At 40.3% G+C, this 22,230-nt stretch overlaps 1 protein-coding gene across 2 annotated transcripts in view; it reads right to left on the reverse strand.

The window, feature by feature from the left end:
* Positions 1 to 20,305, reverse strand: part of LOC306784690 (echinoderm microtubule-associated protein-like 6) — a gene marked incomplete at its 5' end in the record, with an annotated part of 40,023 nt that extends 19,718 nt beyond the window's left edge. For both annotated transcript variants that reach the window (XM_079278777.1, XM_079278776.1), the window contains 11 exons: positions 1,564 to 1,731; positions 1,840 to 2,049; positions 2,198 to 2,454; positions 2,539 to 2,676; positions 2,859 to 3,060; positions 3,336 to 3,471; positions 3,580 to 3,765; positions 3,864 to 3,932; positions 6,769 to 6,867; positions 8,500 to 8,659; positions 20,109 to 20,305. In XM_079278777.1, coding sequence (XP_079134903.1) covers positions 1,564 to 1,731; positions 1,840 to 2,049; positions 2,198 to 2,454; positions 2,539 to 2,676; positions 2,859 to 3,060; positions 3,336 to 3,471; positions 3,580 to 3,765; positions 3,864 to 3,932; positions 6,769 to 6,867; positions 8,500 to 8,659; positions 20,109 to 20,305 — 1,822 coding nt within the window. The remainder of the gene's footprint in view (positions 1 to 1,563; positions 1,732 to 1,839; positions 2,050 to 2,197; positions 2,455 to 2,538; positions 2,677 to 2,858; positions 3,061 to 3,335; positions 3,472 to 3,579; positions 3,766 to 3,863; positions 3,933 to 6,768; positions 6,868 to 8,499; positions 8,660 to 20,108) is intronic.
* Between the last annotated feature and the right edge of the window lie 1,925 nt (positions 20,306 to 22,230).

Genomic DNA, 22,230 nt, shown 5'->3' on the forward strand with positions numbered 1-22,230 from the left:
TTCAAATTGAAAGATAGAAGAAAGAAGTTAGAACATCTTTAGGGTTTTGCTTGGTGTAGTTTATTTATTTTTGTACCTAGCTTTGTGTTTTTAACACTCAATGGCTGAATAAGGAGGAGAAACGGATTTAGTGGCGGAGTTACTGGCGGAGGAACGCCTTTCTCAAGAAAGACATTTCAGGAAAAGCTGGACATTAAGAAATGGTCAGTCAACCTCAGCTGGCAGCCTGACTCAGCAGGAAGAGGATTTGTATGAACGGTATTTCTTGCTGACAGCGTCGGAGAAGCGTTGCACATGTTATGGCTGAATGTGTTTCATTTGAACTGAGCTCTTGGTGTTTGGAGCTACGCTACGCTAACCTGAGGACGCCATAGCACGGCAGGACACTACGGTGCTTTTGAAAACTTTTGGAGAAACCCGAGTGGATCTACAACTCAACGAACACGTCCGCAGGGAAAGAGCTCCTGGACCGCGGCCGGTCCGTGGTAACTCTTTAACAAAGAAAGGAGGATGGAGTTGGTCTTTAAGTGAACAGCATTCGGTAAGTGACAAACTGTGTTTCTTTGTTTACATCTGCAGTAACGTTACTACTGTTCATCTGTATGAATATTTGAATGGCTCGTGCTCTTGTGTGGTGGAATGTGTGGATCCGCTGCAGTGTTGCTGGATTGATGTGTCATGCTTTGTTGTCATATAAATATATATGTGACTGGTTCTTGTGAGTTTGTTCTCGTCATTGTGTTAATTACATTGATTTTGTCGATATGCATTGTCCGTTAATGACGCAGCGTCCAGTCATGCACGGATTCATGTATCTGCACTCTGCAGTTAGTGTATTTGTACATGTTGAGCTTCATGTAACATTTTATTTCACTTGTCAAATCTTGCAGTGTTATGTGAATATGAGGTTTTTACACGAAACAGATAACCGTTGCTGTGGCGTCATAATGAGGTTATTCGGCGGTAATTCAACGGTAGTAGGACAGCACTGAAGGCCCAGGTATAACATGCACGGCCCGCCGCTGTCGTGGAGTTATGGTAATGTAACGATTTGCAATCAAGGATAATGATCATTTTGTGTTGGTGGGGATTTTGGAGCTATATGGTAATCTAGGGAGGACAAATAAGTAGACAAATTGTGCATAGATAGTGGTTGGTAATAGAAGTGTAGGTACAACGAATGAAGAGTTTATAGAATACAGATGTTGGATGAGGTTTTACAGATGTTATAACAAATGGGAACTAATTTTTACTATTTTGTTTGTGTTTACAGATCATAAAATTCTAGGGATAACAAATTTTCTCTTTAAAATAGAGAAATCGTGTCCTGGTGTTTAATTATTATTTACAGATAGCAGTTCTGGCATAACAATGGCGATTTAAGAGAGTCATAAATAAGAATTTGCAGATGGTTAAGGGTTACTAAGTTAGTAAGGATAACAAACGATACTGTCACAGATAGTGATTTAGGGACAACAAATGGAGCCAAAAGGAAGTAAACACATCTGATTTTAGGGACTCCAGGTAACTTCTGGTCCTAGGTGGGTTAACCTAATGTGTTACCTTGGAGGAGGGGCTCCAGGACGCCGTTCATGACGCCCTCAGGCAGAAACCTCCACTGGAAGACGGCGTGGTCGGCTCCGCCGGTGCTGACGACCCACTGCAGGTCGTTGGACCAACGGACGTTCGTCACGTGGGCGGAGTGACCGATGTACTTCTTAAATTTGGCACCTGTTTGAGGAAGAAGAAATGAATTCATACCCTGATCTGACTGAAATAAAAAAGACATAAGCTAAAAATGGGTAAAAAGGGTGTCTAGGTTCGTGGAAAAACACCCGCCTTTCTTGAGGCAGGGGAATCTGAAGAGCTTGAGAAGGCCCAGGTCGTCTCCGGTCACCAGCACGGCGCTGCTGTAGTTGGCGTCCACAGAGTTCACGTTTGTGACATTGGAGTATTTGGGCCAGATGCCGTTCACCTCTGGACCGATGACGCCCGTCCAAGTCATCCAGTGGATCCCCTTCGCCTCCTCTTTAGGAACCAGTTTACCCACTGAAGGAGACAGGAGGGTGCCAAAAGGTCAAGGGTATCGGAGAGATGACAAAAGGTCTAGACAGGTAAGTCCCAAAGTAAACAAAGTTTACTGAATAAGTAAACACTTTGAGTTTCCGTGTGTCGGAGCCTCCGAGTCTGAAGGTACCTGGCATCCTGTAGAAGAGCCGCTCTCCGGCGCCGTCGTTAGTCTGCAGGAAGCGGCTATCGACCGACCAATCCAGGTGGGTGATGAAGGAGGCCGAGCGGCTGCATTCGCCCATCTTCTTGTAACGCTGAGCGACGGCGTACACGTCCACCATCCCGTCGTTTGATCCCACTGCCAGGAAGGAACTGTCGGGTGAAAACTTCAGCTCATGTATTACTTCCTTCCTGTCCTTGATGTGCACGACCTCTGTCATGTCCCTGAAGAAAAAAAAAGCTCATTACCTCAAGTTCCTTAACAAATTTAAATCACCTTAATCTGAGGTTTTAAACAAGTGAGGTCACCTGACACGCAGCACGGTGAACGATCCGTCCTTCATGCCCAGAGCAAGTTGAGAGCCATCATTGTTGAAGGAAACACTGCGGACAGATTCCTCCATGTTACAGCGAGCCAGCAGAGTGTGGTCAGGAAGACTCCACAGCCTGAGAGACAGACAGGGGAGAGGTGAACTCAGAGGATAAGCCGGCATTGGTGGGTTCAGACCAACCTGACAGAGTGGTTGTCTAAGGTAAGTCCCAAGTCAGGTGCCTGTCTAAACAGGTAAGTCCCAAGTCATTTCCCAGTCTAGACAGGGATAAGCCAGCATTGGTGGGTTCAGACCAACCTGACAGAGCGGTCGTCGCTCCCCGTGACGGCGACTGGTTGTTTAGGGTGCAGGTCCAGCGCCCACAGCTCGCCCTCGCTGTGACCCTGCATCAGCAGAACCGGTTTGTCGCGCTCTCGCACCATGACTTCGAAGATCTCGCTGTCCTGTGTCCCCGCCAGGATCCTGTCGGCCTTCCAGCAAACGCTGCGGATCGACAAACCTGAAATAAGGAGCACACCTGACACTAACCGAGAGCAAAATGGCCATTGTGTGAATACGCTGGATTGAGGACCGCACGTGCTAATTCATTTTTAAAGAGGAACAGCCGATAGGGGAACTCCGCACTCGACCGACCAATGGTGTAACTTCATTACATAATAAGTCGGCGACAGACTTTCGCGTTGATCGGGCGGGATCCACTTTGCCGCTGTCTGATCAATTATTCAATTATAAAGATACATTGAAAGGACTTTGTAACAGACGTGTAATTCAGACCTTTGTATCCCTGCTCGGCCTCTCTCAGGTCAATCTTGGTGATGGGTTTGAAATCGACGTCCCACAGTCGGATGCAGCCATCTCGTCCTCCCGTGGCAAATCCTTCCTCACAAGAGTGCATGCTGAAGATCCCCGCCTGAACAACACATTACATAGAAACAACACATTTCCCATCAGTCCTTTGCTGCATCTCAACTGTCCATCGGGAAATTCAAAACATGGCCAGACTCAACCACGTATTTACCCCGTGTGCAGCCTGTACGGTCCGGATCAGACTGATCCCGCTCCACACGTAGACGTCTCCGTTCAGAGCTCCGGAGTAAGTCAGCTGCTCTTTGGCTGCAGAAACACACAGGATGGTCTGCAGGTCACCCGCCTTCCCAAAGATGCCTCTCTTCGGAGTCAGAGCGTTCCCACACAGAGTCCAGAACTAAAAACAAACGACCTTGTTAAAAACCAAACAACTCATCAAGCGCTAAATTATTAAATTGATTCAAAATGATGCGGCAAACTGAGTCTCTGTCTCACCTTGATGTGTTTGACTCCACAGCTCACCAGACGGCTGGACTGAAATGGATCCCAGGCCACATCAAAGATCTGCAGGAATGAAAGTAAACTTCATTTATATAGCGCCTTTCAAAACTAGAGTTTCTAGAATTACTAGAGTTAATATAGTTGATAGAGTTAATAGAGTTAATAGTTTCTAGAGTTACTAAAGTTTTAGAGTTACCAGTGTTCCCAGTTATACATATACATATATATGTTACCAGAGTTATAATTACCAGTTACTAGTTACCAGAGTTACTAGTGGGACCAGTTACCAGAGTTACTAGTGTTACTAGTTACCAGAGGTACCAGAGTTTGTAGTTACGAGTTATAGTTATCAGAGGTACCAGAGTTACTAGTTACCAGAGGTATAGTTACCAGAGCTACCAGAGTTACTACTTACTCGTGTTAATAGTTGTCAGAGTTATATTTACCAGAGGTACCAGAGTTAATAGTTACCAGAGTTACTAGTTGCCAGAGGTACCAGAGATTATAGTTACCAGAGTTACTAGTTGCCAGAGGTACCAGAGTTTCTAGTTACCAGAGTTATATTTACCAGAGGTACCAGAGTTAGTTACCAGTTATTTTTTTAAATGTATTATACTATATTGATCTCCCTTTAAGGGGGATCCCTCGCTACCCCATGAGCCATGGTCGCCCCCAAAAGTGAATAGTGTTACCAGAGGTACTAGTTACCAGAGTTACCAGTTATAGTTACCAGATTTACGAGCTAATAGTGTTATCAGAGGTACCAGTTACTAGTTGCCACAGGTACCAGAGTTAATAGTTACCAGAGTTACTAGTTACCAGAGGTACCAGAGTTTCTAGTTACCAGAGTTATAGTTACCAGAGGTACCAGAGTTACTAGTGTTAATAGCTGCCAGAGTTAATAGTTACCAGAGTTATATTTACCAGAGGTACCAGAGTTACTAGTTGCCAGAGGTACCAGAGTTAATAGTTACCAGAGTTACTAGTTGCCAGAGGTACCAGAGCTTCTAGTTACCAGAGTTACTAGTTGCCAGAGGTACCAGTTTCTAGTTACCAGAGTTACTAGTTGCCAGAGCTACCAGAGTTTCTAGTTACCAGAGTTATATTTACCAGAGGTACCAGAGTTATAGTTACCAGTACCTTTTAAAATGTATTATACTATATTGATCCCTTTAAGGGGGATCCCTCGCTACCCCATGAGCCATGGTCGCCCCCAAAAGTGAATAGTGTTACCAGAGGTACCAGTTACTATTTACCAGAGTTACTCGTTACCGGCGGTACCAGAGTTATAGTTACCAGATTTATTTGTTAATAGTGTTACCAGAGGTACCATAGTTACTAGTTGCCACAGGTACCAGAGTTAATAGTTACCGGAGTTACTAGAGTTACTAGTTACCAGAGGTACCAGAGTTAATAGTTACCGGAGTTACTAGAGTTACGAGTTACCAGAGGTACCAGAGTTAATAGTTACCGGAGTTACTAGTTATTAGTTACCAGAGGTACCAGAGTTAATAGTTGCTAGTTACTAGTTACCAGAATTACTAGTGTTAATAGTTACCAGAGGTACCAGAGTTTCTAGTTACCAGAGTTACTAGTTGCCAGAGCTACCAGAGTTTCTAGTTACCAGAGTTATATTTACCAGAGGTACCAGAGTTATAGTTACCAGTACTTTTTAAAATGTATTATACTATATTGATCCCTTTAAGGGGGATCCCTCGCTACCCCATGAGCCATGGTCGCCCCCAAAAGTGAATAGTGTTACCAGAGGTACCAGTTACTATTTACCAGAGTTACTCGTTACCGGAGGTACCAGAGTTATAGTTACCAGATTTATTTGTTAATAGTGTTACCAGAGGTACCATAGTTACTAGTTGCCACAGGTACCAGAGTTAATAGTTACCGGAGTTACTAGAGTTACTAGTTACCAGAGGTACCAGAGTTAATAGTTATCGGAGTTACTAGAGTTACGAGTTACCAGAGGTACCAGAGTTAATAGTTACCGGAGTTACTAGTTATTAGTTACCAGAGGTACCAGAGTTAATAGTTGCTAGTTACTAGTTACCAGAATTACTAGTGTTAATAGTTACCAGAGGTACCAGAGTTTCTAGTTACCAGAGTTATATTTCAGAGAGGTACCAGAGTTAATAGTTACCAGAGTTACTATAGTTACTAGTTAATAGTGTTACCAGAGGTACCAGAGTTACTAGTTCCTAGTGTTACTAGATGCCAGAGGTACCAGAGTTAATCGTTACCAGAGTTACTAGAGTTACTAGTTACCAGAGGTACTAGTTAATTGTGTTACCAGAGGTACCAGAGTTACTAGTTACGAGTGTTACTAGTTGCCAGAGGTACGAGAGTTAATAGTTACTAGTTACCAGAGGTACCAGAGTTAATAGTTACCAGAGTTATATTTACCAGAGTTACTAGTTACCAGATGTACTAGTTAATAGTGTTTGCAGAGGTACCAGAGTTACGAGTGTTACTAGGTGCCAGAGGTACCAGAGTTAATAGTTACCAGAGTTACTAGTTACCAGAGTTACTAGTTAATAGTGTTACCAGAGGTACCAGAGTTAATAGTTACCAGAGTTACTAGTTACCAGAGTTAATAGTGTTACCAGAGGTACCAGAGTTACTAGTTACCAGTTACTAGTTAATAGTGTTACCAGAGGTACCAGAGTTAATAGTTACCAGAGTTATATTTACCAGAGGTACCAGAGTTAATCGTTACCAGAGTTACTAGAGTTACTAGTTAATAGTGTTACTAGTTGCTAGAGGTACCAGAGTTAATAGTTACCAGAGTTAACATAGGGGGGAAAAGAAAGACTATTCCAGGTGTGTGTGTGTTTCAGCTACAAGCAGCTGAGAATAGAATCCGTGTGAACGAATGAAAGAGTCATACTCGGTCCGAGTGTCCGGTTGCCATGGCGAGGACTCGTCCTCTCCTCCAATCCCAGACACACAACGTGTTCTTAGCGTCCAGACCAACAGACACGATCCGCTAAAAACAGAAACAAGAAACAAACACATCAGAGTTGAGTACGAGGCATTTGGTTTTACAACATGTAGGTCTGCACACCACACTAAATGAGAATATAGTGTTGTTATATATATATATATATTGGAGTTCCTCAAGACAAAATCCTGGGTCCTCAAGTGTTCCCAATACATCAAACAATCTATTGAGGATTTTATATATATATATATATATATATATATATATATATATATATATATATATATATATATATAATAACTTATATAATAACTTTTAGAAAAGGTGTCTGAAGGAATGAAAAAGGGAGGCTGAGTCCAACAAGGTCCAACAAGTCCTCCACCTCTGGAACACTAAATTAAATGATTTTAGCTCATGATGTTCACTTTAACATATTTAGACGTGATGAACAACGTGTTCGGACATCGACCCGTCAAACACAGAAGGATTCACTGGGGATGAAGATGAGGAAGATTAGGTTGTTTTACGTTAATCACAATATAAATGTATGCATGTAAACAGGATTATTAGCCTAACAGATCATTAGGAATGTTGTCTTTTGGGAATGGGAATCAGACCTGTCCATCACTCCTGATGCTGATTTCTGGAACCAAATCTGCAATAACATCTACTTCATGACTAAAAATGCCAATTTACAACTAATACAGTATAAAATACTTCACAGAATTCATTACACCGAGCAAAAAATGTTTCAAATGGGATTCACGTCAGATATCTGTCCACATTGCACTCAGAACAGCCGGATAGCTTTGTTCACGCCACCTGGCACTGCACGCCAGTTCATCACTTTTGGGAAGAAATAAGTGAGTCACTGTCTGTCCTCCTGCTGCCTCGTCCCTTTATCCCCTTCACTGTGCTGACTAGGAGACATCTCAACAATACATCTGAGTAAAACAAACCGCAAATTAATCCTTGTGGCCCGAACTATCGCCAAGAAAACTATCCTCATGAACTGGAAATCAAGGAATAACACACACATCACACACTGGAGAAACTCAATGATAGAATATATTTCAATGGAAAATCTAACCTCATCCATCATATACAATACAACAGAACACCATTCCACCTGGTCATCCCTCACTATGTTTCTGCAAACGTGACACCACCCATTCTATTAATGTTGAAATATGTATAGTATATATACACCGGTATATATATATTTTTTTTGTGTATTTTTTACTATTGTTGATTTCTGTTTTGTTTTTCTTGCCGGACAACCAATTGAAACCCACGTACATGCACACATGAACATCCATATGCACACATACTTACCTGTTTTTCATTTATTTGGTTTGTTGTTTTTTAAATTATTATGATTATTTTTATATTTTTTTCCCTCCATCTCAAAAGGCTCAAGGACATTCTCACACACACACGCGCACACACACACACACACACACACACACACACACACACACACACAGACTATATGATATTTGCTGGCTTTTATCCCACTGTTCTTGTCATCCTCTTGTTGTTATGTCTATGTATTGTCTAAATATTGTCTCGTGTCTTTCAATAAAAAATGTATAAAAAAAAGGAATGTTGTCTTTTTTTGGAAAAACCAGAATTTGGTGCATGTCATCGTGAGGGGGGGGGAGGGGGTGGTCTGACCTGTCCATCAGAGTCGAAGGCCAAACAGGCGACTCCGTGTGTGTGGACGTCCCTCAGGATGGACACGGTCTGCATGGAGTAGGTGTCCCAGATACAGATGAACGGGTCTTTACCCACCTGACCCGTCGCCACCTGGACCTTATCTGGATGGATCGCTAGACTGAGAGAGAGACAGACAGGCAAGGACAGAAAGACAGACAGACAGAGAGAGTGAGACAATGTTCTGCGGACATCTTCCCTCCACCCACAAAAATATGCTTACCAGAAAAGAGCAACTTTCCTGGTAAACAAAGAGGACAACAAGGTTTCTTGTCTCTTTACAACAAAGTCTACAAACCTGCCTAACAGACAGAGACCCAGGGGCCAAAAGTATCAGAGGCCCCTGGGCCTTCTCCTACTAAATGTCAATCGAAGAGCTGCCTACCAACCAGGATGAGACTCAAAATGACCACAAAGGAACATGAAACAACTACAAGGAGACACAAAGTGACTGCAAAGAGACAAAGTGACGACAACGAGACACAAAGTGACTACAAAGACACTAAATGAAAGCTGCGAGCAGCATTGATCGGGCCCTCGCAACTGCACGCACGTCGAGGATACTAGCAGGACTCTGGCCATGCATTGCTGTGATCGTCATACACTGCATGCACGAGTTAAACGGTATTTCCTGGTACTGGCAGGACTCTGGGTGACGCGGCCGTGCATTTCTGTGACCATCACACTCTGCGTGCACGAGTGAGATATTTCCTGTGTAGACCAGCAGCGTAGCAAGATCATGTTGCCAGGTCTGAAGCCTCAAATGTTTTGAGTGTACATCCGATACAATCATAAATGTAAGCCTTTAAAGATCATTAAGAAAATGAATGTGTGTGAATGTGCTTCAGTGTTTGTAACACAACAGACTGTCAGTTTACTGGGATGGGTTCAACTCCCTGCAGTGTCCTGCTGATTGTATTTGGACTTACATGAACGTTAACGAAACAGTAGTGCCATTTGCTGTTACTTGAACACTTTCATTTCACACTGTTTTCATTTGAAGTTCTTCTGTAACTTTAGACTGTAGTGTGAAGCATTCATTGTGACGTTTAACCTGATTGTCATGAAGAAGCTCTGGACAGATCATTTGTACTAATGCCACTGACATGGTTTGAGAATGACTGTTATCTAACGTTTGCTCTCCAAACATCTGTTTGCACATATTTAGATCAGAGAAGTCTTTTTCTCATGCTGTGCCCACAAACCCTTTCAATAAGTTCAGTGTTTGGGCCGCTGTAGTTATAGAATCCTGCTAACGTCCGTGCTTATCAGTAGGTGGCGCTATGACAATAAGTTAATATTGGCATGCAGAAGTCCTAAAGCCATGACAGTCAACAAGCATGTCAAGTTTGGGACAGTTTTGACAAAGTACAGTCGAGTTACAACAGCTTGATGGATGATGGCGAACCATGTAAAATGGCCGTCACACCATATCCACGTCGTTCGATGAAACCTAAAGCTTTCACTCACTTTTAATCGCTACGGTCTTTAGATTGTTCTGACCAAATTCTAAGCTGATCGGATTAATTCCCTAGGAGTTCGTAGTACAGCACCTGTAAATGGAAAAAAAACACGAGAAATTCATACAAAATTCAAAATGGCTGACTTCCGGTTGGGTTTAGAGCTTAGACCCCTAAGACTTTTTTAAGTCTACATGGGATACATCTGCTTACCAAATTTTATACATCTAGGTGAAATGTACTGCGAGGGCTGCATCGTCGAAATTTTGTAGGGGGCGCTATTGAGCCGACTTGACACTTTGAAGCATTACAGTCACATTAGATAACCACATTCAGGATTTTGAATGTGTTTGACAACTTTGGTCATGTTTTGAGCATTTTTAGCCCCTCAAAAACACCTTCATTTTTCATGGCGAAGAATGCGTCGTCACGGCAACGGCTTTTCACGAAACAACAAGCCTCGAGTAACTTTTCATCTGAAAGTTCTTTAGATTGTACTGACCAAATTTGAAGTTGACTCGATTATTTCCCTCGGAGTTCGTTTAAGTACAGCGCCTGGAAATGACAAAAACGACACTAAAAATTCATAAAAAATTAAAAATGGCTGACTTCCGGTTGGGTTTAAAGCATGGTCCCAAGAGACTTTATTGTAAATCCACATGTGATACATGTTCCTCCCAAATTTTGTAAATCTATGTACAGCGAGGGCTGCTTCGTCAAAATTTTGTAGGGGGCACTATTGAGCCGATTTGCCACTCTGAACCAATAAAATCATATTATATAACTATATTTTGGCCTTTAAATCTGTGTGCCAAGTTTGCTTATGTTTCGAACATTTTTACCTTCGTTGTTCACGGCGAAGACTGTGTCGCCACGGCAACGTCGTTCGACGAAACATCAAAAGCTTCATGAACTGGCATTATGAACTTGTTATATTTGTGTGTAAGTAATTTTATGTTGATTGGATTTACCTACTAAGAGAAACAAGCCAAAGTATAAAGACTTTAACTTCCTGTTACCAGTAGGTGGCGCTATGACTATGATTCAAAATTGGCCTGCGGATGTCTTCAGGCCTGGAGTCTAATCAAACATGTGAAATCTGGTAAAGATCTGATGATGTGGAGTCGAGTTACATCAGTTTATTCGTTGATGGCGAAGGATCGAAATTCGCCGAGCCACCACGTCGCCGCCCTTCAACAACTTCTTACAATCTTCACATTGAAGCATTATCAAGGTCTTAAGGCTTTTCTGACAACATTTGAGAGGGATCAGATTAATCTGTGAGGAGCAGGATGTCAAAGTACACAACGTACAACTTCCGGTTGCCACTAGGTGGCGCTATTACTATGATTCTGAATTATCATATAGATGTGTTCCAGGTCAGGATGTTATGACATATGAGAGATTTGGAGCAGATTAGACAATGTACGGCCGAGTTACAACAACTTCCTGTTTCGCGGCGAACAGTGTTTTTTTGATGCCACACCTCGGCCACATAGTTCGATAACTTTTTGATCTTTGAGTAACTTTTCACTGCCAAGGTCTCAAGAGCAGACTGACCAAATCTGAAGTCAATCGGGTCAAATCTGTGGGATGAGTTCGTTAAAGTATGATGCCTTGAAATGGTCAAAAACGTCATAACATTAAAAATGGCCGACTTCCTGTTTGGTATAATGAAAAACTCCAAGAGGATTTTTTGTGCGTCTCATCACGTTCCACATACCTACCAAATTTCATACAGCTAGGTGAAACCCGATTTTGGGGATACTCAATAGGGGGCGCTATCGAGCCAATTTTTCATACCGCAGCTGGGCACCCCAATTAGACTGCAATTTTCGCAAATTCTGGCTTGCGTGCCAAATTTCTAAAACTTTGCAGTATCCCAAGCACCTCCTTTTTGCGACGAAACGGGTACGATAATAATCATAAACATGAGAATAACAATAGGTCCTCCGCTCCGACTACGTCGGTGCTCGGGCCCTAATAACTAAAAAGAGACACAAAGTTACGACAAAAAGACACAAAGCAACTCCACAAAGACACACAGCGACCACAAAGACACACAAAGTGACTACAAAGACACACAGTTACACTTCGCAAATACAAAGTGACTACAAAAATACACAAAATGACTACAAAGAGACACAACGTGACTACAAAGAGACGACGCAAAGATACAGAAAGCGACTACAAAGAGACACAAAGCAACTACAAAGAGACACAAAGCAACTACAAAGAGACACAAACTGACTACAAAGAGACATAAAACTAGATGGAGACGTGTATTAAGACACAACAACTATAACGTCTGTGTCCTTCGTCTCATAATCCAGCCATGACATCAGAGATAATGAAATTAGAGCCATTTGAGACTTTGTAAGATGTCTTTTATTTTTATATATACACTGATGATGAGAACGCACCATATGACATACAAATCAAAGAGCAAATATTTTCATTTTTTGTGCACGCGTTTCTCATTTTACAGTAGTAAAGGAGAAAATAACAAGAAAGAAAAGCAAAAAACATTAAAACAAACAAACAAAACAAAAACAGAAAACAAAGAGTCACTTCAATCAAAACACCCACCCACAGACAAGGCCTTCACATTTGTTTACGTAAAGTTTATGTAGTACAGTATTGTAAAACTATAGTTCAGTAGTTAGGTTAAATTGCAATTAATCAGACAGATAAGGGAAGGACAGAGGACCAGATAAATCAGTACAAATTACCAGACATATCTCATTCGGTAGGCAGCACTAATAGATTCTGAAAATATGAAATGAAAGGTTGCCATTTTTTAGCGAAATTGTCATTACAGCCTCTAAGTGCATATTTAATTTTTTCAAGACTTAAAAAGAACATCACATCCTTAAGCCAGGCAGGCTGAGATGGTGGACTTGGAGATTTCCAAGCAAGAAGTATTCTGACGTACCAGAAGAGCGGTGAAGGCAATAATGTCCTTCTCTTAAGTACTGTATGTGATGGGTTTGGCTGGGATTCCAAAGACTGCCAGAAGAGGGCATGGTTGTACCTTGATCCCTAAAACTATAGTTAAAATATCAAAAACATAGTACCAGAAGTGTTCAAGTTTAGGACACGCCCAAAACATGTGTAAAGTAAATCTGCTTGAGGATGATCACAACGGTTACATCCTGGGTCGCGACCTGGCAATATTTCAGCCAGTTTGCTGTGACTAAAGTGCATCTATGGACCACTTCAAACTGAATGAGACCAAGTCTGGCACAAGACGTAGATGTGTTCACCCTGTTCAGTGCATCCACCCACCAATTCTCTGTCAGGTTCATCTCACTTTCCCATTTGGTTTTGATTGTAGAAGAGGTATCTATTGTAGTTATGATCTGGTTGTAAACTTTAGAGTTCAGTCCCTTCTGAGTTGGATGTGTGTCCAGCAGGCTTTCCCAAAGTGTTTTGCGCAGGAGGTCAGGGTATGATGGAAAGTGTTTCACTACAAAGTGACGGGCCTGAAAGTATCTGAAGAGATTTGAACGGTCCAGGCCACATCTCTGACAAAGAGAGTCGAAGCTAGAGAAGTGGTCACCGTCAAAAAGATCCCTGAAACACTTCAGTCCACTTTTTCCCCACTGCGAGAAGGTTCTGTCCACTACAGATGGTGGGAATAGATGATTATTACGGATCGGACCCTGAGCAGAAGCTGTTAGAAATTTAAAGTGAAGACGAAATTGAATCCAAGTTCTAAGAGTAGCAAGGACAATCGGGTTAGAAGAATGGCTGGACAGTTTTATCGGAAGAGATGAGTATACCAATGCAGGAAGAGAAGATGAATAGCATGATGGAGCCTCCAAAATGCACCAATCAGTCTCAGGGGCATTAATCCAAAATTATATTTTTTGAATATTAGTTGCCCAAAAATAAAAAAAATAAAATTAGGAAGAGCCAGGCCACCCAAGTCCCTTGGGCATTGCAGAAAGACCTTACTCACTCGTGGAGACTTGCCTGCCCAGACAAAGTTTAAAATAATCTTATCAACAGACTAGAAAAAAAGATTTTGGCAAGAATATTGGTAAGCATCTTAATGAAATGTTTTTTTTGAGTTTATTTATTTTGCACAATTCAAACAACAAAATTCAAAATCAACAAACATAACAGATAAATGAATATCACAGAGCAGGAAGAGACAGAAAGCCAACTGGGCTTATTTGAAGCCTCCACCTATATAATGTTAACATTTTACAAAATTACAAAGATAAAATTAAATATGCATAATACATTAGATTACAACAAAACAAAGAAAGAAATAAAAGAAAATAAATAATGTAATTGTGTCGAGTGTGTGTGAGCACGTGTGTGCATGTGTAATATAACAGCTAAAACAAGAAAGACATGAACACTAATACATAAAAAAACTGTTACAAAACAGCAATTCGATTTTCTTTTCGGCATCTTTTAAAACATTATTTTTGTTAGGTGGGAAAAGTCATTCCATAGTTTGGTTCCCTAAATCTTATTGGAAGTTGTCCTCTGCTAGTCAGTGACTTAGGAGGATGAAGATGTGAAGATTGAGTGAGAGTGGACCTGTGAATTGAATTTATAGTAGGTCTTGAAATGATCAGCAATATTCCTTCACCTGAAAGTATCTTATAAATAAAAACACAAGTTTATGAAATATTGATGTCATAAATAGTCAGAATCTGTAGTTTCTGAAATAGAGGAGCAGATGAGAAGTGTGACTGATCGGGTTGCGATCCGAACAAAACGTTTCTGGAGGACCAACATTTTTTTGCAGAGTAGTAAGAAAAGTACTGATCCAAACTACATTACAATATGAAAGATACAGATAAATGATACTGTCATAAAGAATAAGGAGACAGTTTGCAGAGACAAGATGTCTCATTATTATTCCAATAGATTTGTTTATTTTTCTACTAACAGTCAATATGTTTACTCCAACTTAAACTCTCATCAAAAATAATTCCTAGGAATTTTGTAGATGACACTTGAGGCATCTCAACAGATTCAATTTTAATTTTAGATAAATCCTTACAGTACAATTCTTTGCCACTGAAAATAATAAAATTCGATTTTTTGATATTCAAAGATAGTTTATTTATCTGAACCATGTAGCATATGCAGTTAAACCAGCATTAGCTTCCATAATCAGGGAATTGAAATTGGAATGAGAGAGAATGAGGGTTGTGTCATCTGCCAACATTGTCGGAAAAAGGCTTTTTGACACATTAGACAAATCATTAATATAAATAAGGAATAATAATGGTCCCAGAATGGACCCCTGTGGAACCCCACATATTAGTCTGCTTTGTTTGAATAACAACCTTTAACACAAACAAACTGTCTTCTGTTGGAGACATCATTTTTTAGCCATTTGTATGCAATGTCATGGAAACCATATTTATGCAGCTTTTCCAATAAAATATTATGGTTTACTGTATCGAAGGCTTTGGAAAGGTCTATAAAAATGCTGCAAGTAAATTCATTACTGTCAAGTGCAGAGATAACTTTATCAACTGGGTAAAGTAAAGCCATATAAGTTGAACGATTTTTACGGAACACATACTGGTGTTTGTAAAGAATTGAATTAGACTCTCCATGAAACATAATCCTTTTGTGTCAAATTGTTTCTAGTATTTTTGAAAAACAAGGCAATATATATATGGGTCTATAGTTGTTGAAACAAAGTGGGTTTTCTGCTTTGAACAAAGGAATAACTTTGGCAATTTTTAAATCCTCTGGCACAACACCTGACAAAGACAAGGTGACGATGTGAACAAGTGGCTGCAATATTGACTGTTTCACCTAAAATTAGAGATAATAGGGACATTTGTTGGAATAAAATCCAGTGGATTCCCATGACAAGCCGGAATAGTTAGTTAATTCATGACCAATATTTACAAAGAATTCATTACATTTTTGAGCGATATCAAAATGGAGAATTGTCACCATCCAAAAAGACTGAAGGAAGCTCTGGTGTCGTCTTTTCTCTTTGCAGCACTTGATTTATTGCTTTCCACGTGTTTTTTATATCTTTTGAGCACTTCATAAATGTTTCACTGTAATATTTCTTTTTTGTAGATCTAATGATATGGGTATAGTTATTTCTACAGGATTTATAAGCCCCATGAGTAAGAGGCGTGGGATTTGAAACATATCTTCTGTAGAGTTTATTTTTGTTCCTCAGCAGCTTCAGTAAATGTATTGTGAACCGGTTCTTACTAACTTGACTGCTTTTCTTCGTGGAACTACAAATTGGAAAACAATCATTGAAACTAAGGTTCATAACTTTCATAAACCTCTGATATGCCAAATCAGTGTTATTTTCCACATATAGATCATCCCATGAAATACTGGTAAGAATATCTTTACATTTTGAAATATTTGATTTGCTCATAATTCTTTTCTGCATAATTTTCTTAGTATGTTTAGCTCTCTTAATCTCGATTAAAGAGTACTGGCAAATGGGAAAATGATCTGACAAGTCGGAATACAAAACTCCAGATTTGGTTCCTTCACTCAAAGAATTGGTTGAGATGTTATCAAAGTCACTGATTGTTCTGTAACGCGTGTTGCTTTATGAATAAGAGAGAAAAAGTAACTAGAGTAAAGAATATTGAGAAAATCCCCAGTAGGAGTATGTAGTCGATGTTTGAAAAGGTTTATATTGAAATCTCCTAAAATGTAACAAAGTTTATCCTCATTGTTTATCAGGTCAAGAGAACAGCCCAGACTGTCATTGAACACTTTGACGTCAGAGTCAGGTGGGCGATAAATAACCAACAATAACATTCTTTCCACCAGAGACACCAGAGAGTCTACAAAAACTGATTCCACCTCATCCCTCTGTGACTTCAACGTGAGATCATCCCCGATGTTGAATTCATAGTCACCGTGAATAAACAGAGATACTCCCCCTCCACATCTATTCTCTCTTATATAGTGAACTGAATTGTATTTTGGTATTTTAAAGATGTCTCTTGAGTCCTCAGTAAGCCATGTTTCTGACAGGGCAATAACTGAAAAATCATGCTTCAGTAAGGATAAATAATGAATACATTTGTCATAATTACTAGGAAGACTTAAACAAGACTTATATTCAGATGAAAAGTAGAGAATGTATTACGTGGCAGAGAAACACAGAAGTCATTAAACTGAGTTCCATCATCAAAACTACAGAGGTTAGAGACATCAAGTGATGAAAAGAAATGTAAATCTGGGTCAATATCAAAATGATAAGAGTCACTGGTAGAGAGATCAAAATGCGTAAAGGTCTGGCCTTCCAGATCAGATGTGTTGTGGACCATAGTGTCTGTAGAGAATCATGTATACAGATACAAACAAATCTAAAAAGTACCTTTAGAGGTTAATACATTCCTAATGTCGGAGACTAGGGAGCCAGACTCTGGACATTTCTTTGTTGATGTGGGTTTTGGGAAGGTGGATGGACAATAAGTTTGTCGTATCTCAAATATGCAATGTCGCCTCTCTCTCTCGAGCTGCCTTCATTGCTGGGAGAAGTTCCTTTCTTCTTTGGCGGATGGATTAAGTCCTCATTGATGAAGATGCCTGAGCCCTTCAGATGTTTAGCTTTATGTAGAACAGAGAGTTTATCCTGCAGCCGTAGAAATCTGACCACAATGGGTCGGGGCTTTTGTGAAGATGGAATATGCTTCCCAACCCGATGGGTCCCATCCAACTCTATCTTCAGATGATCCAGTTTCACTGAAGAGTTTTCTCACTTAGTACTAGGTAGGATTCCTCAGATTATAGTTGGATAGAAATGCCAACCACAAGATCACAGAAGCACAGCAGCAGCCATCTTGGAAAAGGGGCGTGAACGATCAACGAACGTGGCTTCTGCTTCCCAGAGAGGAGGAAGTTTGGGGAATACATTCATTTTTATAGACTGTACCCTGCCAGGTAGTGACAGGGGCAGGTTGCTCCATCTAAGAAGATCATTTTTCATATTTTCAACCAAGGGGTTAAAGTTGGCTGTATGAAGAGAGGCAAGACTGCGGATTATGTTCACACCTAGGTATCTGAAACCCAAACTGGCTAAACGAAAAGGTACTGAAGACTGTTGAATTTGGGAGGCCAAATCGTTTATTGGGTACAATTCACTCTTTTCGAAGTTCAGTTTATATCCTGAGAATGAACCAAATTCCGTCAGAATCGATTTAATTATCGGAGAAGATGCCACTGGGTCATTCACATACAACAAAGGTCATCTGCGTACAGTGACACACGATGTTCTATCCCACCCCGCCGTACTCCCGCAAAAGTGGTGATGTTTTCAATGCAATGGATAGTGGTTCAATTGCAAAAAGCAAGGGGAAAGTGGGCATCCTTGGCGTGTGCCTCTCGTCAAAGTGAAATATGGGGAACGTAATGAGTTGGTGCCGACACACGCTTGCGGAGATGAATATAAGAGTCTAATCCAGGAGCCGAAAACATCACCAAAACTGAATTTCTGCAAGACCGTGAATAGATACTCCCACTCGATTCGGTCAACTTTGCATAGTTGGATAGGTCTAATCACTGATAGATATATAGATGAATGAATAGGTCTAATCACTGATAGATATATAGATGGATGGATAGGTCTAATCACTGATATATAGATGAATGGATAGGTCTAATCACTGATAGATATATAGATGAATGGATAGGTCTAATCACTGATAGATATATCGATGAATGGATAGGACTAATCACTGATAGATATATAGATGGATGGATAGGTCTAATCACTGATATATAGATGAATGGATAGGACTAATCACTGATAGATATATAGATGAATGGATAGGACTAATCACTGATAGATATATAGATGAATGGATAGGACTAATCACTGATAGATATATAGATGAATGGATAGGACTAATCACTGATAGATATATAGATGAATGGATAGGACTAATCACTGATAGATATATAGATGAATGGATAGGTCTAATCACTGATAGATATATAGATGAATGGATAGGACTAATCACTGATAGATATATAGATGAATGGATAGGTCTAATCACTGATAGATATATAGATGAATGGATAGGACTAATCACTGATATATATATAGATGAATGGATAGGTCTAATCACTGATAGATATATAGATGAATGGATAGGACTAATCACTGATAGATATATAGATGAATGGATAGGTCTAATCACTGATAGATATATAGATGAATGGATAGGTCTAATCACTGATAGATATATAGATGAATGGATAGGACTAATCACTGATAGATATATAGATGAATGGATAGGTCTAATCACTGATAGATATATAGATGAATGGATAGGACTAATCACTGATAGATATATAGATGAATGGATAGGACTAATCACTGATAGATATATAGATGAATGGATAGGTCTAATCACTGATAGATATATAGATGAATGGATAGGACTAATCACTGACAGATATATAGATGAATGGATAGGACTAATCACTGATAGATATATAGATGAATGGATAGGTCTAATCACTGATAGATATATAGATGGATGGATAGGTCTAATCACTGATAGATATATAGATGAATGGATAGGACTAATCACTGACAGATATATAGATGAATGGATAGGTCTAATCACTGATAGATATATAGATGAATGGATAGGTCTAATCACTGATAGATATATAGATGAATGGATAGGTCTAATCACTGATAGATATATAGATGAATGGATAGGACTAATCACTGATAGATATATAGATGAATGGATAGGTCTAATCACTGATAGATATATAGATGGATGGATAGGTCTAATCACTGATATATAGATGAATGGATAGGACTAATCACTGATAGATATATAGATGAATGGATAGGTCTAATCACTGATAGATATATAGATGAATGGATAGGACTAATCACTGATAGATATATAGATGAATCGATAGGACTAATCACTGATAGATATATAGATGAATGGATAGGTCTAATCACTGATAGATATATCGATGAATGGATAGGACTAATCACTGATAGATATATAGATGAATGGATAGGACTAATCACTGATAGATATATCGATGAATGGATAGGACTAAAACCACAACCTCCACGTCTTCATTAGAAACGTATTTCCCCCTCACCTGATGATGTCATCGTTGTGTCCCAGGTAGAACTTCTGGGTGTGTTCCCGGGTGTTGTAGACCACGCCCACTCCGGCCACGAAGTACAGCACCTCCTTCCCGGCGGTGTAGTACAGGTTGTTACGACACTGGTGTCCTCTGTAGCCGTGGATCCACTCCAGCCTCAGCTGGCAGCGTGGCGCCGTCTTATCCGACATCTGAAAAGTCCACGTTTAAAGATCCACTGGGTTCAAACTACACGTCCCATAATGCCAAGCTGCAGCCTCGCCTCCGCTAACTCATGTTAGTAACGTCTCATGAACGCTCCATCGTCAAAAAAAGATTTGATCGTTTTCCACATAAAATAATAAACCGAGGTTTAAATGTACATTGCTGACGTCATAACGATGATGTCGTAGACAGACAGATGATGTCACAGTTTAAAGTGACTCATCGCTCCACTTTAGGATTCTGATTTTAATATTTTAACTTGTGATTGAATGAATTAAGAGAAATGTTCTCAGGATGTTTTAACATTACAAAATATTAAAAAATAAATAAAATCTATAAAATCACTGGTGTTTTCAAAGGAACATTTATAACCTAAAAATTTAAAACTAACTACAAGAATAATAAAATAAATAGTTGCTCATGTTTGTGGATGAATGAATAATATAAAGGGTTCTAAATGGTTCTTTAAATGAGACCAGAACCGACAGGAACACGTGTTCCGGAACATTACCAGAACGATGTCTGAAGGTTACTGGAGAAATTACGGTAACGGTGTATAATACATATTATATATATATATATATATATATATATATATATATATATATATATATATATATATATATATATATATATATATATATATATATATATATATATAATGTCCGGTAAACACCGTCAGCACGAGCTCCTATCGCGGTAAAAACAACCGTGTGAAACGCCGCCGTATGGTTCGCTGTTTGTGGCTAAAGATCCGGAGATTAACGGTGTTACGGTTTATCTCCGTCGGTCCGCATCCGACACCGACCTCTGCTGCTCCTGGAGGCCGGAGGAGAGACTTCTTTAGGCCGGAGGAGACGCTTGAACCCGGCGGAGACCCGCAGCAGCTTCGCGGCTCAGACGGAGCTCCGGAAAATCATCAAAATATGATGACGGAAAGTCGGGATATTAACGGGAGAACCGGGGATCACCGAAGGAAGTCAAGACCGGAACGATACACACCGACACTTCCGGTTGGGATTTTCAGAATAAAGCACTCACTGGCAGCGCTTTGGGTTAAAAAATAAGTTTTTTTAGTAATAAAAACTTGAACATCAGCTCGACAATAATAATGAAACTTTAGTTTAGATTTTTTAACTTTTTGACAATAAAAGTATCTTTAGAGGAAAATATAGCTGGTTATTGAGGTCTCATCGTTTGGATGTTTAGTAAACAAACGAGTTTATGGTTTTAATTTTTAAATTACTCATATGTATTTTGTTGGAATGTACGACATGGAGTAGTTTCTTTTTTTAAATTACATTTATTTTGAAGCCAAATAAACCTGTTTCCGGTCTACTTCACACTTGCCTCTAGCAGAGCGTCAGGTCAGGTGCGGCTTTAGGGTCTTCACGATGATCACTCAGAAGCCCGCGGTGCATGATGGGAAGTGTAGTGTTCTAACGAGCTGTACAGAAGCACATTCGGATTTATATCAGAAATATGTTATTAATATTATCATCACTGACTAAATATGAATACAGGAAAGTACTCAAGTAGGCTACTGTATATTAGTACAACTTCATTGTACTTTCTACTTCTCCACTACATCTCAGAGGACCTGAGGACCCTCCCGTACCCTGAGGACCCTCCCATACCCTGTGGACCCTCCCATACCCTGAGGACCCTCCCGTACCCTGAGGACCCTCCAGGACCCTGAGGACCCTCCCGTACCCTGAGGACCCTGAGGACCCTCCCATACCCTGTGGACCCTCCCGTACCCTGAGGACCCTCCCGTACCCTGTGGACCCTCCAGGACCCTGAGGACCCTCCCGTACCCTGAGGACCCTCCCGTACCCTGTGGACCCTCCAGGACCCTGAGGACCCTCCCGTACCCTGAGGACCCTCCCATACCCTGTGGACCCTCCCGGAC

Source organism: Melanostigma gelatinosum, assembly GCF_949748355.1.
Source record: "Melanostigma gelatinosum genome assembly, chromosome: 11".
NCBI classification, from domain to species: domain Eukaryota; kingdom Metazoa; phylum Chordata; class Actinopteri; order Perciformes; family Zoarcidae; genus Melanostigma; species Melanostigma gelatinosum.